This window comes from Huiozyma naganishii, chromosome 1, assembly GCF_000348985.1.
Source record: "Huiozyma naganishii CBS 8797 chromosome 1, complete genome".
Classification (NCBI taxonomy): domain Eukaryota; kingdom Fungi; phylum Ascomycota; class Saccharomycetes; order Saccharomycetales; family Saccharomycetaceae; genus Huiozyma; species Huiozyma naganishii.
Genome location: NC_035922.1, coordinates 1262888 through 1290777, shown reverse-complemented (window position 1 = coordinate 1290777; position 27890 = coordinate 1262888). Strand labels below are relative to the sequence as shown.

The window sequence follows — 27890 nt, the reverse complement described above, 5'->3', positions numbered from 1 at the left end:
CTCGTGGTTCACTACGCTGTCGGGTACCGCATAGACAGTACGTCCGGTGGCGGCAGTGTGGCCGGCCAACCGCTCGACGGCATCCGAGCCGGCTACAATTCGCCCTACGTTGGTGTGCCGCCGCATGAAGTAGATGATACCGTGGCGGAGATCGCGGAGGCTCAGGCGCTGGTCCTGGGGCACCGAGACGGGAAACTTGCGCGCACCCTTTGCAAAGTTCGCGTACTTGAGCAGCTTCCCGCAGCTGAGATCGGCAAACAGGTAGCTGTTGAGGACCTGTGTCGTGAAACCAGCGTCGGAGAGCCTGCAGCCCTCGCCGTCCGCCGCGTTGGCGGTGTGTTCCTCGACACGCATTCCCATCTCGTCGGCGAGGTCGCGGGACATCACCGAGGAAAGCCGGCCAGCGACGTGGTTGCGGATCGGAACAACAATCATGGTGTAGAAGAGCAGGTAGTCAGAGGTGTTCATGTCTAGCTGCTTGGTCACGGGCCTCAAGATCTGGGCCTTGGAGTACCCCGCGTGGATTTCGATGCAGCGGCTCTCGGAGTCCGCGTACAGGTCCCTGTCCTTGCTCGCGTACTTGAGCTTCTGGATCTCCGGAAAACGGTAGGGCCCGCCGGCACCAACATATATCATCCACATGACGGCCCGCGCGCAAAGGTTGACCAGGTGGATGATCTCCTTGTCTTCGTCTGGGCTCGTGGTGCGTTCGGCACACGGCGCCACGTCCGCCAGCACCGCCGCACCGAAGAGGTTCTGGAAGGAGGACTTCCGGGAGCGGGGGTTCTCTGCAAGGTTAACAGAGCGGTCGTTGACCAACCGGTCGGCCACAATTTCCACGGTAAGAATGTTTCCAAAGTAGCGTCTGAGGGACTCGGTGGCGCTGTCGAATTCCCGTTGGTTGTCGTGGTAAAGCTCAAGTAGGTAATCTTTCGAGAAGTGCTTGCCGCCCACTATGCAGGCGTTGGGGCCCCTCTCCTTGACGAACCTCTGGGTTGTCTGCGTCAGCTCGTTGCACAGCAGAGAGTATGTGGTAGTGACCCACCGCCACACCTGAGCCTTCTTTTCCACAAACAGGGCTGTTATATCGCTAATGGTTGTTGCCGCTTGCGGATACAGCGCGGCATACGTTGTCCAGGCCTTGATGGCGTCAAGGACGTAGCGGTATTGAAAGACAGAGAGAAACTCGACCTTTTCGGAGGTCACTTTGCGGATGTCCACGGCCGCCAGCTGGCAGAGGTGGGTAAAGTAAGCGGTGTGGCGGTCGTCTGTGAGGATCTCGCGGAAGTAACGTGCCTTTTTCAGAAACAGCTCGTCGGCCAGCGGCTCTTCAAACACGGAAATGGTGTCGGTGGGTCTGGGGAAGTTCCCCGCAAAACTGAACTGCGCGTAGACGTCGTCCAGATATATAAAAACACAGACGTTGCGGGCATAGTCACCCAGGGTTTCAGAGGAGACCTCGCGGGGAAAGGGGCTCTGATGGCCGTTGCGGTCAGTGGTGAACGCGGTCTTGGCCACACGGGCACACACAGTGTTGTAATACTTGAGCAGAACGGAAAGCACGCGGTCTGCGCTTACTCGGGAGTCGTTGGTGAGGTAGTCTGCCAAAAGCGTGCGGTCGGAGGCGCTGAGCTCCAGGTTTTGCAAGCAGTAGCTTCTGCGGTAGAACCCCACTTCCCTGGTGTTAGTGATTGGCACAAACTCCTGGCTTGTTCCAATTCTGATCGGCTTGCGCGCAGGCGCGTTGTACAGGTACTTGAACATTTGCAGCTGGGGACGAAACCGGATAACGTCCAGTTTTCTTGCCATGGGCTTCTGCTCGCGCGTTGCAAGCTGTAGCCCGTGGGCGGTTTCCATCACATAAACAGAATTGGTCTCCATAAATTCGAAAAGCTTAGAGGAGGTGCAGGGGATAAACCTGGAAGAGGTGTGCAAATTGTACAGCGCCTCGTCGTTCACAGTCTTAAGCTGGCAAATGGCCTTCTGCTCGGACTTGCGAAGAAACACACGCTGGACGTTTTGATACGCAGAGTCTTGGTGCCGTTGGCGTTGATCAAGACAACGTAGCCATCGATCACCAAGCAGCGGTCGGAGATCTTGATAATATTTTTCAACAGGAATGGAGCTCGCCGTGGGAACCAAGAATGACGCCGTCATGGTGGTAATCGACCGGTTATCCAAAATAGCCCACTTTATTCCAGTGAAGAAGACAACTACATTGCACACCTCAAAGCATCGTATCCGATCGAGATAAGTTGTTCACGTCTCAGGTTTGGCATCGATTCACGCAACGACTGGGGATCAAATTAAATTTTACCATCAGCAACAACCCACAAGCTGATGTTCAGGTCGAACGGCTCAATCTTACCTTAGTGGAACGGTTGAGGACTCTGTGCACGGAGAACCGTGGAGCCTGAGAAACGATACTTCCAATTGCAGAATTTTCTTATAACAACGCTTTCCAATCGACCATCAGGCGACGCCGTTTTTGGCCGCCAATGCTTTCCACCCACGATTTATGGGACTTCTCAACCCATTAAAACCTTTGGCATGCAACACGTTCGGCACGACGTTTAGCAAGAGCCACGAGGTGGATAAGATCGAGAACTACCTACGAGCTGCCCAAGGAATCCTTGAGGACGTTCGCCGTAGGGTGTCACAAGAGCAAGACAGAGTCTCGCTCAAGAAAAACCAGCGCTGCGGCCTAGTAACTTCAAAGTTGGTCAAAAGGTGTTAATCAAAAAGGACGTCTACATGAAACCAAAACGGGGACAGAAATTCCATTTCTTGTGGTATGGACCATATGCGATCGTGGAAGTCATCAATCCGAATTCGTACCGAGTGGAGACTGGGACGGACACGCTTCGTCACTGTGTGTTCAATGCGCGGGATCTGAAACCTTTCTCGGAACGGGAAAATGATTACGGACGCATCCCACCTTTGACTCGCGAAGCTCAATTGACCAACCTCAACCAGATCGTTGGTTTGGGGAAATGGATATGCGCCCAGAGGGAACCATGGTTGAGACTATTTGGAGGGATACAGAAGCGTGGGATATCATTCAAATGCCTCTCGAGCTGGTCGAAAGCCATCTACCCACCCACTACATCGAGTACTTGAAAAAGCATCGAACGAATCGGAAACGATTGCAGGACGACGCTTTAGCGAGAGCACAAGTCCGTTGGCGTGGAGGCAGGCCCCCGATAAAGCGGAAAAGAATAGGGAGGAAACGCTGAACACTAGCATCCGAACTTTTCCGTTTTTATAAAAGTTACCATTAGGAGCAACGTCAACTAACGAGCAATGGTAATGCGGGTACTGCTGTCTAGTTCAAGCACACAGTATGTTTTTTAGGTTTAGGTTTTTTGCTTTCTGCGTCGCAGATTTTTCCCAGTGATCCATTTCTTTGTTTTTTTTCTATACAACATGCAAGAACGAATAACCAGTAAGTTGAACAGACTAGCGAGATCGGTCACTCGTTAGGATGGATTTTGTTTTACTAAAGACCAGGGTCCAGTTTTTGGAGACACAACGATCGTTCGCCGAGGACCGCCATATCCTCAACCTGATGTACATCCTTGACAGAGTTTGAAGCCGGTAGCGCGCTAAATCTGGGAAGCTTCAGCTTTTCCGATGCGTGGTGCTAGTGGTGAAGATTCTGTCTCGTATCAACAGCAAAGCATGCGTCTTATGAGAACTAGACAGAATCTTAGCGGGGGGAAATGTGAGGATAAATTGGGAACTCCCTTTGGGAATGGACTCATGACCCGCTACCCTATCTAATACAGTACTGTGAAATATTATAAACCCGATATCTATCAGTCTTAGACAAGGAAGCACAACTGCTACAACTACATACTTACGTATACGGCGTAAATACACAATATCAGAGTCCTTACACACTTTACTCAATCACAACCTGCTTTAACTCTTACATAAAAATAGTACTAAACAAATTGATATGTGACAGATTAAATACTTTACTGGGAAAGACACAAAAGAATAAAGTTGATCATATGACTTTTAATTCTCAATAATAGAACTATTATATCGAAGAATGGTAAAAGCTGTCGTTGCATTGAATGCGATTATTTGGAAGATTAGGAAGAAGATAATACGTCAACATTGATTATCAACATTGTAATTTATACACTAACATTCCACAAATTTATCTAGCTAATTACAGAGAAGTTACTTAAATAGTTCTAGAGTGTTATTGTCCTTGGAACCCATCGAGCTATCATAACTCAAAATCTCCTGCACAGACAACCGTAAAATGTCTATTTGTTTGGTGTTTAATGTTGACCTAAGTGCACGCTGAAACAACATAGAGTCTCTTTCGGCCAATACCATGATTTTCTCACTGATATGTTCAGGTAAAATCTTCCCGTCAAAATGGTCGAAAATAAGAATCAACGACATACTAAACAAAGAGGCAACCTTCTCAGAATCATCTTTTATCGATTTTGAAACGACCAGTAGTATGTCCAGTGTTGAGTTCAAATTGCTTTTGGACTCGCCTGTAACGGTAACCATGTGACTAATAATTGGTCTCAGTACAAGTCTAGAGGTATCGCTATTTGATGACGTCTCTATCACCCTTTTCACCCCTTGATAAATCATTTCTTGATGTGCTCCTGAATCTAGCAACGAAATAATGTATTGGCTGATCCCGTCAATGTCAGCCTTGCGGAATCCAGAAAACCCACCCGTCAGAAGTACAAAAAGCGTTGCAAGACTGTTTTCGTCGCTCACTGTTTTTCCAAATTCGCCGCTGATACACTTGTAAAGAATGTATAGCAGATTGGATTCCTCACCATTATTTTTGAGCCCGGAGGTGATGGATTTCAATAGCGGTAGAATTATAGGTACTACCTCATTACACACAGCAGACTGATATATCTTTCCAATAAGGAAGAGCAAACAGGCATATAGATCGAGTTTGAAGACACCTTCAAAATCTGAAACTGTGGAATCCATAACAGTAAAACAATATTTGAGGAGCTTGGCATTTTCTGGGCCCAAATGAATATCATTTTCAGTCGATTCGAAACCAGAAACACTGTATTCCACAAATGGTAGAATGTGTGTTATAACCATCAGAACTAGTCTTATCGCGTCGTAAAGTTTGTCAATACTGCCTAAAAATGTTTCGGGTGATGCGTTTATCTTGTTGTAACCATGAATGACCGTATCCAAAGAAAAAACTACTTCTGATTTTTCCTCAACAGTACCAGTAATGATCAACCGTTCAAACAAACTTGTAAATTCCTCGAATACTGGGTCCTGCAATAAAAGCTTCAAAAGCATTTGACTTTTCATCAAGTTATGCAATGTTTGGAGAAGATTAATCCTGTAAGCGTTTTCGTCAGACGATTTAGTTATTTCTTCCAGACAACGGGCAAACAGCATGAACATAAAACTTTCCAACTCGTCGTCACTCAAATATATGGACAGTGAATCGCTGTCAAGATCTAAAAAGGAACCAATCACCTTCACAAAGTTTAACCAAACTGAATCGTACAGTTCTAATTTGGTGCTCCTTGATTCCGCTTGGTCATTTGCTGCACCGTTTACACTTGTTGTATCAAAGTCAAAATTTCCGTACTTGGTAAGCATGTATTCACGTAATGAGATGATCCACAAGGGCAGTAGTATGCTGTGATATGGAACGGTGAATTCCAGCATTCCAACGTCATGTGAAGCAACAGCCTCTTGCACAATTTTAGACCACCCATTCAAAAAATTCAGCTCTACTTTCCTTTTTGCACTCTTTGTGATGAGTTCGGTTTCTCCAACTGTTATGGTGCTAAAATCATCTTTTAAGGTCTCCAACATTTTTATCAAAAGGTGTGTGAGTCTACTCTGATCGCCAGCCGGAAATATCTTGAAGCAAATCACATCGGCAGCAATATCAATAGCCTTACAAACAACTTTTGGAGATGCACCCTTATGAAAGACAGCCATTAGGGAACTCGTGATTTGGGCTTCTTCCTGTACCAATAGGGCTTTTATCTTTTGTTCCTTCTCTGTCGAAAAGTGTTTTAAAATCAAGTGTAGTATCTCCAAACCGTACATATTTAGCTCTTCGATCCTGGATATAACAGCTTGAAAAGATAGACTAACTAGATTAGTCAAGTTTTGTAGAAGTAATAACGAAAAGCCTGGTTTATTAGAAATGCTGATTAGCAATTTGCTGATAAGACTGAGAAGTATTTTCCTGGTTTTCCATTGAACAGTATCGGCATTCTTTTCCCTGTCCATATTTCCTTGAATATTGGATATTGTCTCCTGTTCTGGATCAATAGTTTCTTTTTCAACATTGTTTCGACTATCGTATTGACTTTCGAATTGCTTAAAGATACCATCAAATAACTTTTCAGTCGAAACATTGAACATTGTATATAACTTTTCTATCCATTTTTCGTCCTCCTTGGCGTGTAAGAGCCATTCCGAAAAGTAAGATTTGATTGCTTTGGAGGCAGGAAAAACAGACAAGTACCTCCAGGCAAAACTTTCAATACTAGCAACAAATAATTCTCTCTTCCCTAATTTGAAAAGTTGAGTGAAAATGCGGAAACATTCCAGGGCAGCTTCTGGATTAGCTAACCTAGGAGATATAGTTGTCGGGATAACAAAATCGGTGTTGAAATAGGACGAACCAAATCCCAACAGTAAACTTTGTGAGATCGTACTTTTCATGCTCTTGATGAATAGTGTGTCCTGGAAAAATCCCGTAAGTTTGAAAGTCGCGACGTTCTCATATATTTTCAAACTTTGTAGATTGCATGCCTGGTTATCTGTTAGCAACGAACTCATTGTGATGTTTTTGAAAGTCTGTGTAACTTTTTCGTCCATATCCAGGAGGCTAGGGCCAACCTTTTCCGTAAGAACCCTGACAATATCAGCAATAATGACATAGGAGTCGTAATCCATATTGTAGTTATATCTTAGGACAGAAGGACCATATTTCCCGTATTCAGGATTGACCAGAAACTCTTGTGTCGCAGCCAACAAACTGCAGGTGCTAGTCATATCAATGACGAGGTGTTTCTCCAATAAAATGGACATGGCTCTCAGTGACCAGGTGTGTATCAGTGCATGGGGATCCTTCGCTAATGTAAAAATAACATCGTAGATAATCCTAAAGGTAGAATAATTGGTGTTGTATTTGTAAATCGACGCCAACGAAAGTACGAAAAACATTCGTGAATGAGGGTCATTGATTTCAACAAGATTTTTTATGTGAATGTTAACCTGGTCTTCCACAAACTTTCTCCTTGAATCCGGATCTAAGCTTCTGCCTACCGCAGCAGTAACAAATCCCATGGACGTTGCGTTCAAATTGGTCAAAAAAATATCCTTTGTGAAATCAAGCTTGCGGAACGATTCTATGATCAAATTTCCAACTGACGGCTCCAAAGCTAAATTCTTATCTTCAATTATTTCCAGGGCAGTATAGAGCGCTGAGCAAATATTGGCAGCAATGGCAACACTTCTCAAGGGTGTTGTTGCCTTCGAAAACAGTGACAAATTTAGATTCTCTATTACCGAGTACTGGATTTTATCATTCAGGTAAGGAAAAACAGATGAGAATAATTCCATGGAAAAGTCAATTAAGGAAGTGGTTGTTTTTGGCAAATACAATGCACCGGCTCCATACGAAAGTTTTCCGTATAACAGCACCAAAGAATCGTTCGTCAAACAGGTGGAGATGGGTGTAAAAACCTCGTCCTCGAAAGCACGATGCCAATCCTGTTTGTTGAAAAACCACGCCCCCCCTATGAGTGCCAGGTCACTTTTCACTTCATGTAAACTCAAATTATAAATGCCCGATTTCGATATTTTGCTGGACAGTCCAAATGCAAATCCATTTTGCTGCCTGAGGATACTGTCAACAGTCAGATCAAACACTTTTTCCTTCTGAGAATCTTCTGGGTCTTTCTTTTTTCTCATTTTTTTCATAGATTCCAGAATAGTAGTCGACGACTCTATGTATAGATTAGGGTCCGAAAAGTTTTTCATAATCAAAATCAGTAACGAGCTGTTGAAATCGGTGCTAATATAATCTTTAACCTTCAGATAGACTTGTAGTATCCTTTTTTCGTTGTTCAGCAATGTTTGGTCAACAAGTTGCGACTTTAGTGATACTGAATGATTGAAATTGGAGCACTTTGTTAACAAGTAGGATACTTGTTTTGCCATTTCTTTATCAATCGACGCATTGTTCAGATATGCCAAAAGACACGCTAAGGCGTGAGACCTGATTTCCAAATTCCTGACAAGCTCTTCCTCATTACGGTATGTAAATGAGTGTGTAAGGAGAACTTTCCAGAAAAGGAACAACTGAGCTGTTTGCAATTTCAAATAGGAATCATCACTGTAATTCATCAGACCTATCATTAGAATCCAGCACACTAGTCCCTTGAAGTAATTATCCCCTGTGGTAGTGGTTGTGCTATTCTTTATAAATGAAGTAGCAAATACAGTGACTCGCATTATCAGGTCATACGGCACGTAGTTTTTATCGGCAATATCCATAGAATTCGCAATTAGAAGAGAACACCCGTGTAACGTTGAGTACGGAAAGTTTTCCTTTTGCTGAAACCCTGAATTCAACTGTCCGAGCGACGTTTCAATAACCTCCGCAATATACTGCGGGGAGCCAGTGAGAAATGTGTTTAGAACCCTGTTCGCACATACCCGAACAGCGAACACGTCTGCAGTGCACATTTCCATTAGCTTATCCTTCAGGAGCTGTGTCAGTTGGGGGTCGTTGGTGTAAACAGAAGATAGATCTAAGAGGAGACATTCCAGTAGATCCAGTTTGATTATTGTATACCACTGGTTATGTGTGTTTTCGTCCATCAAAAAATTTGGTTGCATAAATCCTTCATTGTATGAACCTGTGCATTCCGATTTTATATCGATCAATTTCATTACCATTTGGACCTTTGATGCTTCACTCACGTATGGTAACAGAAGATTGTGCATGCCGACGAGAAGCTTCAACGATCTGGAAATAGTTCCTACTTTTCTCCCTTCAGTGTGGTGCACACATAATATTGAACTGACTTCCACAAGGACGTCCAAATAGCCGCATTCTTTGAAAAAGTGCCGATCTACAGTCAGGTTGAGCATCAGAAACTGAACCAATGACTCAAAGCAGCCAGCTTTCACATCTCTTGTCGTTGAGTGTGTGTATATTTTAACATAAATTCCAAAAACATCCTGGGCTGTCAATATTCCCTTTGAGCAAGAATAGTCAAAAAGTACGTTAGCTAGGCATTTGGCAGTGTGGGGTCTAGAATGGTCGTTTGCAAAGCCGTAAATACCCAACTCTTCATGCCGAAATTTGGAATATATGATATCTGAAATATTCTCGCGATGTTCCTTGATAAAAGAGTCTTGCGTCAAAATTATATTCCAAGAGTCAATCATGGCCGATACAAAATCCACCGGAAAGTTTTCTTCATTGGTATAAATGGATTCAAAGACCTTTTTTGAAAATTTGATAAACTTATGGACGTCAGCTGTATCCAGGGAGTTAGCCTGCTTGATAACAGCAGTGAAGAGTCGTTGAAGGGACACCATGTATGTCGCATGATTATATTTAGGCTTTTCAATAACTTTCTTCAGGTTTTTGAACAGAACGGAAAGTAAAAGTGGAATGAGCGAGGTGATATCCTTCCCAAATGTCTCGAAAATTTGAGTGAGAATAGTCACAGCCATATCCTTTGCTGGAGTGAACACGTATGTTTTTTTAGTCAATTTCTTTTTCTTATCCTTTTTGTCTGGCGAATCGTTCGGCTTAACACTTACATCCTCCTCAACTAGAATGTTTGTCAAGAGGTCTGCAGAGTCAAAAATTCTTCCCGGTGCTTCTGATTTAGATCGTTCAAGGGTTAGACAGTAGAGCTGGGAAAACCTCAAAAACAGATAATGAGAATATATCTCTTTTACTGCATCAGTGGTGGGCAGATACGTCAAGAACGCGTTAGCATTACTATACAGTTTTTCCACATGAGCCACGTCTGTGGGATTGTTCTTTGTTGTATCATGAGTAGATAAGATTCCAAAATTTTCCAATATCCAAGTACTTAAAACATGTCTTTTGTCGATTGACGCATCAATGGCTTCAACTAGGCTCATATGGCGTATTTGGTGGAGTTTTCAGAGACTACTTACGCCTCTTGCGTTGTCTCAAACCAAGATCTTGATTTTTTTTTCGATTACATTTCGTCTAAGTTTCCATTACCCGAACACTCCAAACTAGAGAGTAAGCTACATAGTGATCTGAAATATATCCATGAGCGATGAATTAGAAATACAGTACAATTGATATAGTTGAAAGTATTAAGAAGACACATTTCATTTGTCCAGTCAAAAAAAGAAGCCTCTTCCTAGTATGAATACCAGGAAGTGCCAAAATACTGCACACCCAATGTGCAGTTAGCGCGATTTCAACCGGCGTTTCTATTATTATGAATTTGATAATGAAAATTTAGAACTTTTACAATTGCCCGTCAGAATGTTCTTTGGCATGCTGAATCCTGCCAGTTCAAATTTGGTAATATTTGGATTTTGGTAAATTACTTTGTGCGACTCAATATAATCGTAGGTTGGGAAGTCCACAGGGTCACACGTAATCGACACAGCATCCGATGGTTGGTATACTCTGACATAGTCGATCGACATAGTAACAGGAAAGAAAATAGATCTCCAATCGATGTAAGCCCAGTTGTTCGATATACCCAAGTTCAAAACGACAGACATTGGTTCTTTGCTAATTCTTCTCCAACCAATATTACCATTTGGATGCAGTGCCTTTGCATAAATAGTATATGTGGGGTCGTCCCCAACAAACCAACGCACGTATCCGTCCTCGTCATCATTCAAGTATTCAATTGCGTATTTTTGATAATAACCAGAATCGGGGCCAAATTCGTACCAAGTACGGTTCAGAGTTGAAACGGCTGAAACGGCTTGTTGGAATGGACCGCCACAGTACCCGTTCATTTGGGTGGTGGTAAAGTTGTAAACTTCGATGAAGTCGTAGTCTGGCATGTACCAAATATCAAACGGAGCAACTTGCAGGGATTGGGAAGCAATACCTACCCCCAGTACTGTGTCCACTTCACCTTCCAAAACATCAATCTCAGGAGCACCTCTACCAACACCTGGGTTTGGGTGGTCCTCACCATCACACGTGCAGGCACTGAGTCTTTGCCCTGGTAGGTAGGAGATACCGTCCGGGGAGCTTTGGTTTGGCGTTATCCCGGCATCGCAAGAGTCGTAGGAATATGGCCAAACACCGTCTGTACTTCCTAGGTAACCTGGTCTCCCAAGATTCCCCATCGTCCACATACCAGGCCACAGTCCAGTAACTTTACCGTAGTTCGGCAAGTTGGCGGAAATCTCTAATATCCCTTGTGTGAAACACATCTTATTCCAACTTTGGAGCATCCCAGATCTGTAGTATAGCCCGTGGTTCTTGAACGCGTCCATGCGCAATTTAAGAGTCCCATTTTTAGTCGTTGATGCATCCGGACTGTACCATTCCAGATCCTTCGTAGCATCGTAATGGATATCAGGGCCGGTCCAGAATTGATCGTCACCCTCGTAGAACGTTCTTCCCTCTGCGTTGAATTCATCTGAAAAGACCAGTTTCCACGATGAGCCGTCCTTCGCCTTTCTTGTTAAGCTTTCCTCCGGCGTGTCAGGATCTACCAGACTCGTTCTTATGGCGGATAGTTGTGGGTACTGGTATCCTGTCAGGAACTCAACAACCTCGTATTTGGGTCCGTAGTTTGTGACACCTGTGAATGTTAGTGCCGGTAGCACCACGAAGACAACTGCCGCAGCTGAAAACAGGATTATTATACCCATAAAACCACTGAATGCCCTTCTATCCATATGTTTGAAGTCTTCTATAAATCTTTTCCTATCCAATTTTGCCTCCTCCTCTGGATCAGGGTTATGCAGATAGTCGTCGTCCTCTTTGTCGTCCATTAGCAATGGGAAGGAGGTCGTCGGGTACCCACCAAAGGGTGAAAAATCTTGCTCTTGGTTGAATGGATTTGAGGACGAGAAAGTAGAGTTAGAACCGTCTCTTGGAGATGGTTGTCCCGAGTATACATTGCGTTGGTTATGCAGGTTCCCATACGACCCTGAATTCAGTTGCGAGTTTAGATTCGTCTGCGATGCAGCTTTGGACCCTACAAGCGGGTACCTGTCAAACGCTGGCGGCGTTAGAATCTCGTTGGCATCGAATATAGGTGGATTTGGTGACGCAGATGAAATCCTACCTCTCCCCTGGGGCAGAAATGCTGTTGTGTCGTTGGCACTCTGGTTCACCGCACTGGCGTTCCTTGAGTAGTAACCCTTGTAATCTGTAATATTGCCATTGGTGGCCGAGTATTTTTGCGTGAAATCCGCATCGTCCATGTGGTCGTACCCAGAGTCTTGCTGACGGTCCATCGATGAGGACCCCGACTGCGGCCCTCTCATGTCACCGAATTCGTCATTGGAATCCAAGAACGGATTCGTCAACGCGTCGTATGGATTTGGACCACCTCTCTGTCCCACATTTTCAGACGACTCGTTCAAGTTCAGATTGGAATCCGTAAGGTTTCTGACCGGCATGGTGGCACTGGCTGTCTTTACTTGATCACTGGCGCCCTGCTACTTCTGTAACAAGTACTGAACGATTTGGGAACTAAAAGCTCAAAGCAAATAAACCAATTTCTGAGTTGCAAAGGTTCGATTTCGTAGTCGCGTTCACAAAAAAAGAACCAAAAAAATAGCAACAAGAAATGAAAAAAGAATGATAGGAAAACCAGGTTGACTCTCCGCAGTTCTTTTTCTAGATAGATCACTCTTCGCCAATACGATATCGTCCCCGCAAAGTGTCCAAGTCGCCGTTACTCCTACAGATGTGTTGCTACACGTCAATTATTCCCGGGTTGAAGCATGTATACATATTATTTATAAATCCAGTTTGAAGCGAATCAAAAAAAAAGTAAGTTTCGATGAACTTTCCCCATTGGGACACCTTCCACTCTTTGCAGAGGGAAAAAAATAAAAATGAAGAAACGCAAAGAAACAGCGCGAGCCTCGGCTTGTCCAAAAGGGGAAAGAAGAAAAGACGCGTAAGAAACCCAGACGCGTACCGCACAGCCACACTGTAGAGAGCAGAGCAAGAGGCATTGTGGAGAGTTGAGGCCTCCGCTCTGCTGGTGCTGCAGTCGCACTGGGGAACACTCGTGGGGGGGGACGGTTCTATCCCGCTTCGGTGCAACGCGAAACCGCAGTGTCTGTTTCCGCTTTGCAAGTTTTGATAGTGTCCCTGTCAGAGTATGTAAGGCCCTTGCGCGCCGCAATACCCCCACCCCCCACGAGCCCCGACAAAGTTGTTGTATGCCCAGGCTAGCAACATTTCCCGGCCACAGGTGTGGGGAGTGTACGCCCGTTTAAGGAATTTTGTTGGACCCTGTTTCCGCAGATGAACTGTGGAATTGTTCAATTGAGATTTGCTAGTGCTGTTTGATGCTAATGCTAGTGGTGTCGGATGCTCATAGAGCTATCAAACAATGCTGTCTTGTTTTTCTTCCATCAAAAAAACTCCTCGTCTGTCACTGTCTCCAATAATGCGCTATGTGTCATCGAAGGGTTCGCTAACGACGGATGCTGCCCATGTCTCCCAACGAGTTCTATGGTCATAACTGCGGTGTCGAATTCGTCGCTATCGTCGTTATCGAGCATCCCGTAGTTGACCACTCTATACTCGGCCACATTGTCGATGCTCATCTCTTTGTAAACGTTGTACCTTTCGCTGGCCAGCGTTATTTGTGCTGGTGTCCCAGGGGTCAGCGCAATGTTGTAGCACGAGAACACTTCGCGAGACACTTTATGGTACAAATCCATGAGGTTTAATTGTTGGAACGCTATCAGATTCAGTGTGGAGTCCTCCCTTGGATCAGATTGTGTTTCCACGTACTGCTGTCTGCCGAACTCGTCGTACTGTACCTCGAACGTCGGGGCATAGAATTTTTCCTTCGTTTCCCACAGGGTTCGACATATCGCATTCAAAAGCATTTCTTTCGGTATCTTTTGGTACATTTCAATTATTAAGCCCCGACCAGCATGCGATACTGTGCATTGTGCGTCGTTTTCTCGTTTGATGAGCGTCTTAACGTAACTTGGAGGTGCCACTCTTTGGCACCTCCGCTTTTTCCTTGCTGGACCTGATACTGTGTTGCTTGTAATATCCGTCCCAGTGTCCATTCGACAACCAGCGACAGGTGAATATTCTTGGAACAATCTAGGATGTTGAATTAGAGACACCATTGCAACGTCAGGATAGCGACAACAAAGTGTTGCAAAATCTTGGGGTCGACTGTCTCCCCATCTTCTCAATATGAGAACACCAGATCCTCGCATCGGTCACTAACCAGCACACTCGTTTCTTAATTAACTTACCGTCAACTATATATACTGCCCTGCCAGGGCTCCTCTGCAGGGTCTCTCTGGAGATAATTTTTGCCATTTCCTTTCCCCTTCCGTCTCTTGCGATGCCCAATGCTCCGTTAACTGTGAGACCTTCTAGAATATTCTGAAAAATTCAGGATCCGAAAGAGTTTTTAGTGGAAAAAAAGGCTGTCTACCAGTAGTAGAGTAGCACACAACGACCGGAAACTAGTGATCAGGTAGCAGACTCGATCCCAGTCTCCTCTAAATAAGAGAGGGCTCTTGAAGAATGATTGTGGGAATTGGTGTACGATTATCTTGATTTGCTAGATCATTTGCCTTCCCTAGCTTCTCTAAAGAAAGGGAAATTACAGCCGATAAGTAATCATTTGTAACTTTCTCGTGGTAAGTTGGAAGGTCACGAACCTAGTTCTTGTGTCTCTTTCAAGAGTCGCCCGCTTTTGCTCCTTCGCTAAACTGCTCTCTGTTTGCCGTAGAAAAAACTCTTAACATCGAAATAATTAGAAACGTAGCAATTCTCCTCCCTTATAAATAAGATCCCACTTAGAGCACACTCAAACAGTAGGTCGGATTCAATGATCACCGATCGGTTTGTCGTTGAACAGATAACTGCAGTGGATGCCCAATTAGAAATTGCCTTACAAAGATACCAATTACGGAGCACAGCTAATATACCATCAACGGGGAAGGATCTGGACACTCTACAGTCTGTTCAAGATGGACTGCAGAAGATTAAAGGCAACGCAGACGCTCTTGTTGCTAAGTTGAGTCGTGTGTCCAAGCCACGTATTGTGGTTATCGATTATACTACGATACTACTCACACTGGAGAAACTACCACTCACCACGGGAGGGCCAGAATTGGGAGAACTAACCCAACTGTTGTTGAATGCAATCTTCCAATACGTCACCATCCTTTGCTACTACTCATTAACCACGAGGTGCCTACTTGAAATACCGAAAACCGATGATGTGGTCCAATATTACAATTCGATCAACAATTCGTTTTGGAAACAAGTGTTGTATTTGATTCAAACAAGCATCCCTCGCACGATCTCGTTCGGAGTAACTATACGCAGGAAACTATCCAAATCACTCTCCAACGAAAGTTTGAGCAGACTTCCTGGTAGGCTGTTTGAAGAAATTCAACCAAAGGTAAACAGACTATTCTTTGTCCGCAAATTTCAGGTCATAGGGTTACCGAAAATTGGTACCATTGGCACACTCCAATTCTGGAAATTGCTTTTGCTGAATTTACCTCAGATCTTGATCAATGAAGAAGTCCAGACCAAATATCAAGATTTTGACGCAATAAATGAGCAAACAACAAGTTTGTTGGGTCAATTAACATCTGACTTCAAAGAAAGCCCATTACCATCTCTAAGGAATTTTTTACAGTTGGAGAAAACTGCTTCACTATATGATGTAGTGTATAGGACAGACCAATGGGCAACAAAGCGCTCAAAAGTTAACGCTTTGTACCAAATTTGCAAACCTAACAGAATAATCAGATACTGGCCACTTGCTCTAACGTTTCTCGTTGCAGGACCAAAAATTGTACGGAGTGTCTGGGACTCCAAATTTAAGATACTACAGTTCTTCCAGGAAAATGTAGTGGATTTCATGGATGGATTGATCAAGAACTGGGTTTGGATTCCATTGAAAAAAGTGTGGGCCACTGTGAGACATGATGAAGAGAGTGAGATTGCAATGATGTCCAAAGGCACTCTGAAGACAGAAATGGACTCTTTAAGTAGAATGGTAATCAGTTTCATCGTCGAAAACAGCGATGATCCAACATCCATTGATGTAGTGAGGTTAAACATGGATGTGGAGCATGGTCATCTAGATGAATTTATGGAAATATACGAGAAGCAGTTACACCATCCCATTAAAAATATATTGACGGGGAAACTCGTCAGATCCTTGCTAATCCAGATCCAAAAGACGAAAGTGGACGGCTCCCTTGCCCTAGATGGGATTGACAGGATGCTACAGAGTCAACAGTTGGTGTTTGGGGTGATGGCACTTTCACCAGCACTACTGCTGTTATACCTAATATCCACCAGTGCATTCAGGCTTGTTAAATTGGGGACCATTTGGTCAAATGTTGCAGCAAAAAAATTCAAATTGAGTAAAAGTTTGAGCAGAGTAGAACGACTGCTCAATTATGATGAGACACATGGCAAGAAAGACAAGACGGTACATCTGGAGAACGGCTTACTTATGATCGAAGTCTTGAATTTATCCACATTAGGGACGGTTATATTACCCAAAAAGAGGGTCCAGGAGTGGCTCGAAGATGTCGGTGAATTACTTTATAGTGATTTTTCCAATAAGTCCAAATTGAATGTAGTCAACCGGCTATATCACGTCTATGGGAGATACTTCTGAGGAAGGCCATTGTTTTTTGACAAAAAAGGGAAAGAAAGTATAGAACATAATTATCGTTATTTAGGTCTCTCACAGTGTTTCATGAAACAACCGTTGCTAAGAGTTTACACTTGTGTGGGTGTTTGTAAATAGTATCAAAAAGGAAAAGCAAATCTAAGTCATCCGAACGCTTCAACTTTCTTGCACAGCATAAAGCAGTACGGAAATGGTCGTTTCTATCTCATTACTATAACCCGTATGTTACCTGGCCATCTCCGTATATGCTGGTTTCTTAAAAAATGCTGTTGACAATGTCGCTACCGATGGTGGCACCTGCACCAAAGATAGCTGCATTACCCAGCTGCGAACCGAATTTCTTGAAAGCGTTGTGCTTATGTGGCTGTTGTTGTTCTACCACGACTTGTTGCGGTTGTTGCTGTTGTTGAGGCGGGTAGTAATTGGCAGATTGGGGTGGGAATGGAGGATTCGATGACTGGGAGTACCCTGTATTCTGTGGTTGTTGGTACATAGGAGCGGCCAGGTGCTGTTGTTGTGGCTGGTATGGTGGCCCCGCTGGTCTCTTTGGTGCAGACGATTCTCCTGAGAAGGCAGGTTTAACGTAGTTGGATGGGAACATACCCACTTGGCCACCACACTTCCCCTTGTACCATTCTGCGGATGGTTTCTCCAACACCTGAATCTTGTCACCAGGTCTTAACTCCAAATCGCCATCTTGTTGGGGCTGGAAGGCGTATAATGCCTCCACGTATTCCAGCTTAGCGTGTGACTCACTTGAATCTCTGGATCTGTTGTCGTTGTGTTGGTTTGGGTCGTACTTTTGAGGAAGACTGTGCATGATTTTGTTAAAGGTTTCCTCAGATATAACCTCAGACTCCCTCAAAAAGTCCAGTTCGGTTCTGACATTCGTCAAAGAGCGGTTTATCAGCGAGGCAGACATTTCTTGACGTTTGAGTGTGTGTGTCGTTTATCCGGATCGTATACGCGAGCGTCGGGTACCTTTGAAACGAACCGGGAGCAGAACTAGCAACCTCTCTGCTTATATACGCTGTCGCTTCTTCGTTCCAAATATCTCGGGAAAAATCAGAGGGAGGAACTGAGCCACTGTTCGTGTGCAGTGATGTTAATACGGTGCAATCCGCTGGGTACCTCCAGCACGATGAGTATGGGTATGGGTATGGGAATAACCTAGAGCAGTGAACCGACGTGGGAGTAACTCATGACAACATCAAAGAGGATCTGTGCCACTGCACAACATAATGGGATCCACGTGGACATGGTGAAGAGTCCCGCTCGGTAGATGGCACCCAGAAGCAAGCCTGCAATGATGCCGATGACAACTCCTTGAATGCCCGCGTACAAAAGATATAGCCCGACTATGAGTATAGCGTGTGGATTTTTCCAATGTGAGATGGTTGCCACGAGGCCCGAGGTGCCGTAGAATGCACCGTTTAGTATCAAACACCAGTACATGGTGAACTTCCAAATGTCCTCGATGTTGTAGAGGAAAGCAAGACTGTAGCTCTCGTTTGATATTGGCCAGTACAGCGACGGGAAACTCGGGGTATGGTACCCTACCGGTATCTCATTGTTCGCAACAAAGGTTCTGTCATTATTTGTTAGTTAGTAAAAGAAGAGTGGAGAGGGAGTGTGTGTGGAAACTGGAATCGCACCCAGCCTGAGTTGAACATACCGTAGTTTGCTAGCGGCCGTTGACATTACGTGGATGTCGCTAGCGATGAAGTTACTTAGTTAACATAAGTGCGCTCTTTCTTCTAAGTGCAATTTACTGAAAGTAAAATGAAAATAGTGAATATAACGTTTCGAACTATGTAGTAAGAGCAAAGGGCATCGAGAAACGTGCGTGGCCGATGAAATCCGTATGGAGGGAGTACAGAGCACCCAATGGTAAAAAGTACTACCATAACACTACAACGGGTGAGACTACTTGGGATTCTCCCTACACAAGGAAGCCACAACGTGAATTATCTATAAAGCCTCAATACGTTATCCCACTGCTGAACGCTTGGAACCTGGTAATATGCAACAACGGCGCGAAATTCTACTTGAACCCAGATGGTGATCCAGTGTTGACATTAGACGACGCTGACAGCAGTGAATTGCTCTCGTTGGTTGATAGAGAAAAGTTGATTTTGCTTATTGGTGTCGCTAGAGGTTACCACTGTACGAGCGGGGATAAAGTGTACAACAGTGTCTTGGAAGAGATTTCGTTTTTGAAAGACGATCTGGCAAACGACAAGGCTCCACTTGCTGAGGAAAGGGAACTTCAGGAAGAACCACTAGAGACAAATGTACAGTCAGAACCTGTCCCATCGGCGTTAGTATCTGGCTATGGTTCCTCGAGTGATGGATCAGACGATGAGGAGGAGGTCCCTCCGGATACTGACGCCAATCGCATATCCTATTTCAACCTTTTCAGTGAGTACGGTTTGGATAAGTACTCTGTGTGGTCAATTGAGTCCCTCAAGATATCTAACGACCCACGGTTCCACATAATATCTGACGACCGACAAAGAGAGGAGATCTTCGAGGAATGGTGTTGTTCGGGGGTAGTGGACGACAGTGAAGATGAGGGTTACAGCAGCGGTGATGACGATTTGTCCCCGACAAAGTATCACTACTTGTCACAGATCGTCGCCAAATCCACTGTCACACCGACAACGATCTTCCAAGACATCAAGCAAGAGAAGGCCTCTCTGTTCAAGCAGTACGGAATCAAGCAGTTTCTATCGAAGCGAGAACAAGAACAATTCGTGTCCCAGCTACTCTTCTACTACAAGAAATTCACTTTGGAGGAAAGAGTACAACTGTTCACCAAATTCATCGCAGAGTCCCGCACTGGAACTGTACCTTCCCCCACTTCACCAGCAGACAGCGCAACACCGGAGGACATCGAGACCAACCTCCTACAGATGGAGTCCCACCTCCCCCCGACCGTCCTCGACAACACAGTGTACTACACCTTGGACATCAAGACGAAGCAATCGGTGCTGCACCGCATGCTGCCGCACGGCTGACACAGAAACCGCCGCAGCAACCGCTTCGAGTTTCCTCTTTCGGAGTCCGTTATCGCCGGGTCACGTGCACGCCCCGCCCCCCTGATAACGGACTTCTGACACTATAACTACAACTGCACCTGAGGAGGAGGGGATAAGACAAGACGTGTGTCTTGGATTGCATCTTGTGAGCCAACGAGAGTAATACAAAGCATGAAACAGAGTGGTGTGGGAAGGCGCGCGTTGAGTACGGTGAAGAAAGGTTCGGGGTCCCGATTGGAGTACAATGGAGACGGCAGGAGTATGTTTCGACGGTTGCCGAAAGTTCCGATGACCAAGTATTTGGAGACAAGGGAGCTTGCGAAGGATATTTTGTACAGTGGGTACCGCCCAGTGATGTACCCTGTTAGAGAAAACCCACTGTTCAGGAACAGTAACAAGTTGATGGCGATCAGCCATCCGGAGCATGACACTGAGGGGACCGAGGGGACGCATCGGGATTCTCAAACGGTAAACACTGAGTTGTTCGGGAACAATAACTGTGGTGGGATAAACACGTTAGGTTGCAACGGTACGTGGAAGTATGCACCAAAGATACCGCAGAAGATGCTGCCCTTCAACTGGTGGAGTGCATCGAGTTTAGCAATGGAGGTGTATCCAGAATGGTCTAGTGTACCCAAACATGTGGTCAAAGGGTTGAAACCATTTGATTTGTTGCTGGGTGTTAAGGCAACGCAGAAGAAATAGCCATAGAGTTATGGCGACCATCACCAAAACAACTGCATTTACGTATATAATAGAATTTTGCAAAAAGTAATCAACTTCTTTTTACAGGGGGGAAGAAACCGTATACTCACAATGCAATCGCTCCTTACCTTGGTATACTGTAACCAAGTGTAAATCTTGTGTAACTCAAAACTGGTTTAAAAAGAAGATATTATATTAGAATTATTGCGTTGAGCAAACAACATAATTAAAGTAATAGAGAAAGACATAAAAAAAAAGAGAAGTCCCTGAGAACTCAAAACAGAATTAAATAGAAAGAAAAGTAGGAGTCAAGTATTTGTTCAAACCGTGGATATATTTGGAACACCTTGTGGCACGCCCTGGGTTCTCTTTCTCTTGGAAAATCTGGAACCCATAGGACTGGACCCTGCGGAACCGAATGGCCCGTTGGTGAAAATGTTGACGAGAGACATGATGAATTTGGCCAAAAAGATTGCCATTGAGAAGAAGAAAAACGCGACTGCCGCCTGGGCCTGTCTGCATCTGTTCTCGGATCCTTGTACAATCTTGTTCTTGTTCCGGTAGGCGACGTTCTTACAACTGTGCGCTCTGATCCCCACAGCGAGAACACACCCGGCCGTGAGGGTGAACACGAAGTTCAGAAAGTCCAGAGCACCAAGCAGAAGAGGCCAGCTCAGAGGCTCCCAGAAGTTTGCGACGACACCATAGAAGGAGTCCGTGGTGATCCCGTAGGCCGCGGTAAACATACAGTAGTTGATCCTGGACGAGTGTCCGTGCTGCGTATTCAGCAGGGCGGAAATCAGACCCATACAAATGACCAGGAACACGAAATTGACCAGGCGCAAAAAAATATCCGCTAACGCTAACATCTTTGTTCTAAATTTTGTTTCTTGTTGTTTTCAACTATTTCAGTATGTTCCTAATTCTCGAAAGGTACGAGTACGAATTGAAAGAAAAGAAAAGGCAGTATACATAGGATACCAAAAGAACCTACACTATATATATACATACACCCAGGTTGCTAAAGGGGGAGGGGGGCGGGGAAGGGGAGACTAAACCGTTTGTAGAATATTAGAGCCTCTCTCTCTCCTCTTCGAAGCAACAAAGTAAGGCGTTGCACCCCAAACCAACCTGCAAAAGAAGTACAGGCGAGGTACCCTTTTTTCAATGGCCTACCATCACAGTACTCTAGGGACACTGTTCAAACGGTAGCTAACTGTCCCGCCTCCCTTCAAAAAGTGGACACCTTTGGAGGTAATCCGGTTGTCTCTTTGCCAATATATCCTCTTCTGGCCGTCCCTTGACTATTTTTAGGGGAGAAACCGTAATTCACAAAAAAATTCATATTCGGTGCCTGTGAGAGAGACAGAGTCCGATGCCCTTACACTATACCAGTTCCATGGCGTGCCCGGCACTCCGTCTTCGTCTCGTTTGCAATAAGGGGGACGGTCTCGTATATATATGTGTGTGGGGTAGGTAGGTGATTGAGGGTGTGTGAAAGAATGGTCGGTTTTTTCCCTAGCAGTGGGTATTACCTAAAGCAAAAATAATCTAGGCAACGATGCAGTCATATGGAAGGACCAGAGATGAGATATTTGACGATATTGTCTACAGTGAGGAGCACCCCCGTTTGACCAAATCCAACTCCTTCCTGCGCAGTGCAGTGAGAGCTCAAAGGAAGAACGAACCGAGTGAGCAAGTGGGGGATGCGGCGGACGAGATGGACTACGTCTCGCCTTTTAGAAATAACTTGAACATGAACGATGTGGAGTATGCTACTTGGAAAAAAGAGGAAAAGTTCCCCCATCTCCAACCCGCACTCATCGTACAACACGCTTAAACCGGAGGAGCTTGGATACAAGCAGAAGTTCCCTAAGAAATATGCAAGGGAGATCCATTTCCCAGCGGAGTTGACCGAAAACGAGATGAGACAGCGTGCCATCCTGCAGGACCTAGACGAGAAGGAGCAGCATCTGGATCATTTGAAGAAATCACAGAGAGTGGTTTACATCGATAAGCCTGTTGAGAAGGAGGACGTGGTTCGAGAACCTGTTGACATCCAGAAAGTCCCAAAGATCCCATACAGCGAGTATGGCCAGTGCAACGAGGCTGAATTCAGGAACCCAGTGGCCACGCCGGAGACCCCCGAGGAGGTTGTCATTTACAAGCACCTGAATGGCACGAACAAAGCGTACTCCAAGGAGATCTTCGATAACATCCAGCGTGACATCTGCAACCACAACGCCTGGCTGTTGTCAAGGGAGGGGAAGGCCAACGATCAATGCGCTACCAAAATGGAGGAGTACAATAAGCAATTAGCAGTTTTGGATGACCAGATCAAGAGTGAGAAGGCCGCGATGAACAATCTTCGCAGAAAGCAGCAGAGGGCAATAGACCTCAATGAAAACAGGCTGACCAAAACTTTCTTGCTCCAAACGCAGCAGTTCACCGCGGAGAAGAACAAAATTTACAAGGAGACGGAGCGTCTCAACTTCGCAATCCGGAAACACCAGGATAAGAACCGCCAGGGGATCTTGCCCGATGACGCCTCGCACGACACAGTGACCGTGGAGGAAACCGTGTACGTTTAGAGAGAGAGTGCTCCTATGTAGTAGGGTAACGTATAGCAGGAGGAAACGTTTCACTGAGTTTGGCTCCCATGATATTTTTTATTAAAATTTAAATAGTGTACAGCTGATCTGTACATGAACAACTGTATAATCTGTAACAAGGTGCCATATCGCAGCTGTTTCTACAAGAACAGAATTGTTAGTTGTGTTTTTTGTGCTTACTCATGTTTTCCAATTTCAGCTTGGACAAGTTGACGTCCACGATCACTAATGCAGCACAGTCTGCACAGGATACGATACACAACACGATTCTATCCCCTGATGCGCAAACCAAATTGCAGTTTTTGAAGACGACGAGGTACTTCCAAGAGAAAGTGGGGACCATTTCAGAGGACGAGATTGCTAAGTTGCCCGAAGGTTACCAGCGGTTACAAGAAAAATCTGAGGCCATGGAAAAAGTCCTGAAGCGGTTACTCGTGGTGACTAAAACTTTTGAATTGGAAGGGTACGATTATCCACCAAATGTCACGGAGAGCTTGAACCATTGGTGGAATGAGGATGAGAACAAAAAGAAGAAGACTCAAGATTTCGGCGACAGTTCTATTTTGAACAGGTCCTTTGCGATTGCCATTGGGAAGGCAGTTTTGGACTCGCAGTATATACTGAGTGACTTGAAGGAGCAACAGAAAACGAGAGGAACAGAGGAAAAAAAGGTCAAGAGAGAGGAGGAAGCTGAGGCTGCCGAGGAGGAGGATGAAGCGGACGACGGTGAGCAAGAGGCCGAGGATGAAGAGGAGGAGGAGGAAGATATTGACATGAATAACATGATAAGTGCCTTTGGGCTATGGAGCAACTGCTACAAGAACATTGATCAAAGCAAAGCTGAAATGGATTCCATGATTGTCAAAGAATTCAACCAGAAATTGACCGACATGTTGGAGATTGACTTCAAAACTGTGCACAAGCTGTGTACTAGAGTTCAGGACTCGAGGTTGGAGTTTGACACTCTTCGCCATAAGCTGAAACTGAAAGAATTGGAAAAAGAGGCCCGCAGGCAAGTGATGGAGGAAGTTGCTGAGCAACAGGCTGAAGCAAGCGGAGAGCCTGTAAGAAAAAGAAAAAGTAGAGCCCACGGAGCCCAAGGAGGAAGGAAATCGACCACTGAGGAGGCTGAAAAGACCTCTGCGTCTGAAAATGACTCGTCTAAAAAGAGTGGGAAGGCAAGTGGGAAATCAAAGAAGGGGAAGGAGACCGCCGAGGAACCTCAAACTGAGCCAAAGGAGGCTCCGCCTGCTGCAGAGGCCAAGGAAGAACCCCCCGCAAAGGAGACTGCCCCTGCCAAGGAGAGCAATGAGGCTGAAGAGGAGGAGAACAAGTTGCTGGAAAGACTGGAGGATGAATTTGTGTCCAACATAACAGCAGCCGTGGAGAAGATGACTGAGTTGACAGACAGTTCTGAGCTAATCTCCTTAGTCAAGCTGTTCCAAAACATCCAACTGGTCCACTACAGACAGTGCGTCCAAGAGCTCGAAGCGAGCATGAAATCCCTCGACGAGCTCGAGGCGGAGTCATTGTTCGAATGAACGAGAGAGGCACAAGCTTTCCCCGACTCACGAATACATAATATACTCTTGCTGTATCATTTTACCTTATTATATATGTACAATTCAACCTGCAGCGCAGAGTGTTTCTTTCGAGTAAGAACTAGCTTGAGAGACGTTCACGGCAGTACAAGTCAGGAACCCTCCCAAATCGGTGTTACATGTTTGTACAACTGCGCAGACGCATACTACAACGATCAACTAAGCCTCCAGTGAGAGAGAGCCCCAGCCGCGGGACGCTCCGGGAAAGGGTGTGTTATCTGTTCTTCCTTTTCTTTTTCTTTTGCTCGTTCTCTTTTGCACCGCGGACTTTCCGCGGGTCTAAAATCCGCGCCGCGGCCTGCGTAAACCCGCGGAGCATATCCGGAAAGGGGAAGACGTGGGAAGCACTGAGAGGGGAAATAAGCTCGTTCCCTCTGCGGCTACGACTGGCAGCGCGTACCCCCTCAGCTCCAGCAGCCCACGTTTAACCATAGTTACAGGTTCCATACATTTCTCCACGGAACGACCCGCTTTCGGTCGTTGTTCCCTCGGAGAGATGTGCGTACAAGGATCTGTCATTAGTGTGCCTTTGTCATCGTGTTTCGTTAACGGATAACCGAGGACAGTAAAAGGGGAGAGAGATATGCGATGGCCTTGCTTTTTGACTAAGCTCAACCGCTAAACCTTTTTAGCGAGTACGGTGCACAAGAAATTTTTCTTCTGTTGAGTGCCACCCGTAAATGATATATATGAGCAGTTCGTTTTCTTTCTCTTGTGTGAAAACGAGGCTTGTGTCTTGTGAGCTTGCTCGCTAAACCCGGCATACACAGTATAAGTTTTAGCAAGCTATAAAAAAATTAATGGCTGAGCAGAGCAGGATAATGACGTCTTTGACAGCTAACCCATCGTTTTTAAGGATGAAAATACCGTTTTGCAAAATAGGAAGTACCTCCACAGAGTCCAACAAACACAAGAATCATCCAAGTAAAATAACGCGGTATGACTTGCTTGCACGAGATCTAGAATACAGCAGAAGGCATCATCCACTGAAATGAGAATAACACCACCAAAAAAAATAAAAAAATAATATTATGTGGTCAAAATCTTCCACTGTCATCTGCATTTTCTCATCTGCGTTATTCAATGAATATTTGCAGATAGTTCGTTTTCCGTGCCGGCTGAGTGTATATCAACAAGTTCACCCCCAGCAACAGAATCAAATAATTTATATAATAATGTCAAGATCAATGAATGAAATTCTTTATCAACTCATTAGTAGATACACGTGTATATATGTTTATATTAAGAAGGTGGGGAGAGTGCTGTTTTCCCAATTGTCAAGTCGAACGTTTAGGCGTCCTCGACGTGTTGTTCGTGGATCTTGGCGAATCTCCCAGATGGGTCCTCGGCACAACCCCAGTCGGCCTTTGGAATCCATCTCATGACGGTTTCAGCAGCGGTTGGTTGTGGGAATAACGCATCGAACTTCAGTCTGTACCAGAACGCCTCCTTGGTCGTTGGAACGTCGATACCCCAGTGGGCCTTAGGAGCAGCGAACATTTCGTCGCTGATCACTGTCTCGGCGGTGTCCTTCAACCCATCAATCCAGGAGTAGCCGACACCATCGGAGAATTGTTCCTTTTGTCTCCAAAGGATCTCTTCAGGCAAGTATGGCTTGACATCTGGTTCGTCGCAAGTGTCGAAGGCCTTTCTCAAGATGTACTTTTCGATACGGCCCTCCTTCTGGTTGATCAATTTGTCCTTTGGATCGATGTTCATACACAAGTCTAGGAACTCCTTGTCCAAGAATGGGACACGGGCCTCTAGCCCCCACGCCATCGTCGACTTGTTGGCTCTTAGACAGTCAGACAAATGCAAGTTCTTGACTCTCTTGACCGACTCGGTGTGGAACTCAGCAGCAGATGGAGCCTGTGCGAAGTACAAGTACCCACCGAAGATTTCATCGGAACCTTCACCAGACAAAACCATCTTGACACCTTGTGCCTTGATCTTTCTGGAAAGCAGGAACATAGGTGTCGATGCCCTGATCGTCGTGACGTCGTAGGTCTCCAAGTGGTAGATGACATCGTCTAGGGCGTCCAGACCCTCTTGTAGGGTGAACGTGTGTTCGTGATGGATGGAGCCAATGAACTTGGCGACCTTTCTTGCGGCAACCAAGTCTGGAGCACCTGGCAGACCAATGGCGAAGGAGTGTAGGCGGGACCATGTGGCGGACAACAAGTTCCCCTCGTCGTCGATACCGGCCAGATGGTGTCCCTCTGCCTCCTCTTGTTCGTCGTATTTCCTTGGGTCCAACTCCTTGTTGGCCTTCTCAGTCTCTCTTGCGGCGATGGCGGCAATCAAGGAGGAGTCCAGACCACCGGATAGAAGAACACCGTATGGGACCTCTGCCATCAGTCTTTTTCTGACGGCTTTTTCCAAAGTATGTCTGATTTGTTTCAAGTCGACTGGGGTCGATGGGATCTTTGTTTCGTCCAACCAGTTTGGAGTGTAGTATCTGGTGATCTTGTCCGTTTCAGAGTCGTAGACGTGGCCTGGAGGGAACGCGATGATGTTGTCACAGTCGTCGGTCAAACACTTCAACTCGGAGGCAAAGAAGACCGTCTTGGGGCACATGGAGGAACGGCCCATGTACAACGTGGTGATACCAATAGGGTCTCTTGCGGCGACGATACGGTCCTTCTTGGCGTCGTATAGACACCAGGCGAACATACCGTCGAGGTGCTTGGGGGCGTCGAGGTCGTATTTCAAGTACATTGGGATGATAGGCTCACAGTCTGACAGGGACTTGTATTGGTATTCTGGACACTCCTCTCTCAGTTGGATGTGGTTGTAGATTTCACCGTTAACGGAAAGAATGTAGTCACCGCATGGGGAGGTGATTGGCTGGGCACCAGAGTCAAGACCGACAATGGCCAATCTCTCATGGGCCATGATGGTGCTGTTCTTGATGATGTTACCGGACCAGTCTGGACCTCTGTGTCTGATTCTCTTGGATAGCTGCAAAGCCCGAGGCTTGAAAGCCTGGACATCTTCGTGTCTGAAAGTAGCGAAAATACCACACATTTCTCA

At 45.5% G+C, this 27890-nt stretch overlaps 14 protein-coding genes across 14 annotated transcripts; 6 read left to right on the top strand and 8 right to left on the bottom strand.

The window, feature by feature from the left end:
• On the bottom strand, positions 1 to 2157 carry KNAG0A08040 (uncharacterized protein; the record flags this gene model as incomplete). Its single annotated transcript, XM_022611278.1, has 1 exon — positions 1 to 2157. A coding segment is annotated over one exon (2157 nt), but the record flags the coding sequence as incomplete, so codon positions are not given.
• A 2034-nt stretch (positions 2158 to 4191) lies between these two features.
• LAA1 (AP-1 complex accessory protein LAA1) lies at positions 4192 to 10152 on the bottom strand (the record flags this gene model as incomplete). Its single annotated transcript, XM_022611277.1, has 1 exon — positions 4192 to 10152. The coding sequence occupies one exon, from the start codon at positions 10150 to 10152 to the stop codon at positions 4192 to 4194; it is 5961 nt and encodes a 1986-aa protein (XP_022462702.1).
• Positions 10153 to 10482: 330 nt separating this feature from the next.
• KRE6 (beta-glucan synthesis-associated protein KRE6) lies at positions 10483 to 12645 on the bottom strand (the record flags this gene model as incomplete). Its single annotated transcript, XM_022611276.1, has 1 exon — positions 10483 to 12645. One exon carries the CDS (start codon positions 12643 to 12645, stop codon positions 10483 to 10485), a length of 2163 nt encoding a protein of 720 aa, XP_022462701.1.
• Positions 12646 to 13614: 969 nt separating this feature from the next.
• Positions 13615 to 14349, bottom strand: CUR1 (Cur1p; the record flags this gene model as incomplete). The annotated part of the gene is made up of 1 exon (XM_022611275.1): positions 13615 to 14349. One exon carries the CDS (start codon positions 14347 to 14349, stop codon positions 13615 to 13617), a length of 735 nt encoding a protein of 244 aa, XP_022462700.1.
• A 716-nt stretch (positions 14350 to 15065) lies between these two features.
• Positions 15066 to 16883, top strand: NCA2 (Nca2p; the record flags this gene model as incomplete). Its single annotated transcript, XM_022611274.1, has 1 exon — positions 15066 to 16883. The coding sequence occupies one exon, from the start codon at positions 15066 to 15068 to the stop codon at positions 16881 to 16883; it is 1818 nt and encodes a 605-aa protein (XP_022462699.1).
• A 271-nt stretch (positions 16884 to 17154) lies between these two features.
• PIN3 (Pin3p) lies at positions 17155 to 17820 on the bottom strand (the record flags this gene model as incomplete). The annotated part of the gene is made up of 1 exon (XM_022611273.1): positions 17155 to 17820. One exon carries the CDS (start codon positions 17818 to 17820, stop codon positions 17155 to 17157), a length of 666 nt encoding a protein of 221 aa, XP_022462698.1.
• Positions 17821 to 18068: 248 nt separating this feature from the next.
• MAY24 (May24p) lies at positions 18069 to 18599 on the bottom strand (the record flags this gene model as incomplete). The annotated part of the gene is made up of 2 exons (XM_022611272.1): positions 18069 to 18486; positions 18574 to 18599. The coding sequence occupies 2 exons, from the start codon at positions 18597 to 18599 to the stop codon at positions 18069 to 18071; spliced, it is 444 nt and encodes a 147-aa protein (XP_022462697.1).
• Positions 18600 to 18751: 152 nt separating this feature from the next.
• On the top strand, positions 18752 to 19918 carry URN1 (Urn1p; the record flags this gene model as incomplete). The annotated part of the gene is made up of 1 exon (XM_022611270.1): positions 18752 to 19918. One exon carries the CDS (start codon positions 18752 to 18754, stop codon positions 19916 to 19918), a length of 1167 nt encoding a protein of 388 aa, XP_022462696.1.
• A 192-nt stretch (positions 19919 to 20110) lies between these two features.
• Positions 20111 to 20644, top strand: SUE1 (Sue1p; the record flags this gene model as incomplete). Its single annotated transcript, XM_022611269.1, has 1 exon — positions 20111 to 20644. One exon carries the CDS (start codon positions 20111 to 20113, stop codon positions 20642 to 20644), a length of 534 nt encoding a protein of 177 aa, XP_022462695.1.
• A 320-nt stretch (positions 20645 to 20964) lies between these two features.
• Positions 20965 to 21513, bottom strand: NCE102 (Nce102p; the record flags this gene model as incomplete). Its single annotated transcript, XM_022611268.1, has 1 exon — positions 20965 to 21513. The coding sequence occupies one exon, from the start codon at positions 21511 to 21513 to the stop codon at positions 20965 to 20967; it is 549 nt and encodes a 182-aa protein (XP_022462694.1).
• An 894-nt stretch (positions 21514 to 22407) lies between these two features.
• Positions 22408 to 23235, top strand: KNAG0A07940 (uncharacterized protein; the record flags this gene model as incomplete). Its single annotated transcript, XM_022611267.1, has 1 exon — positions 22408 to 23235. One exon carries the CDS (start codon positions 22408 to 22410, stop codon positions 23233 to 23235), a length of 828 nt encoding a protein of 275 aa, XP_022462693.1.
• A 203-nt stretch (positions 23236 to 23438) lies between these two features.
• KNAG0A07930 (uncharacterized protein) lies at positions 23439 to 24797 on the top strand (the record flags this gene model as incomplete). Its single annotated transcript, XM_022611266.1, has 1 exon — positions 23439 to 24797. One exon carries the CDS (start codon positions 23439 to 23441, stop codon positions 24795 to 24797), a length of 1359 nt encoding a protein of 452 aa, XP_022462692.1.
• Positions 24798 to 25657: 860 nt separating this feature from the next.
• Positions 25658 to 25852, top strand: KNAG0A07925 (uncharacterized protein; the record flags this gene model as incomplete). The annotated part of the gene is made up of 1 exon (XM_022611265.1): positions 25658 to 25852. The coding sequence occupies one exon, from the start codon at positions 25658 to 25660 to the stop codon at positions 25850 to 25852; it is 195 nt and encodes a 64-aa protein (XP_022462691.1).
• A 295-nt stretch (positions 25853 to 26147) lies between these two features.
• ASN1 (asparagine synthase (glutamine-hydrolyzing) 1) lies at positions 26148 to 27884 on the bottom strand (the record flags this gene model as incomplete). Its single annotated transcript, XM_022611264.1, has 1 exon — positions 26148 to 27884. The coding sequence occupies one exon, from the start codon at positions 27882 to 27884 to the stop codon at positions 26148 to 26150; it is 1737 nt and encodes a 578-aa protein (XP_022462690.1).
• Positions 27885 to 27890: the final 6 nt, after the last annotated feature.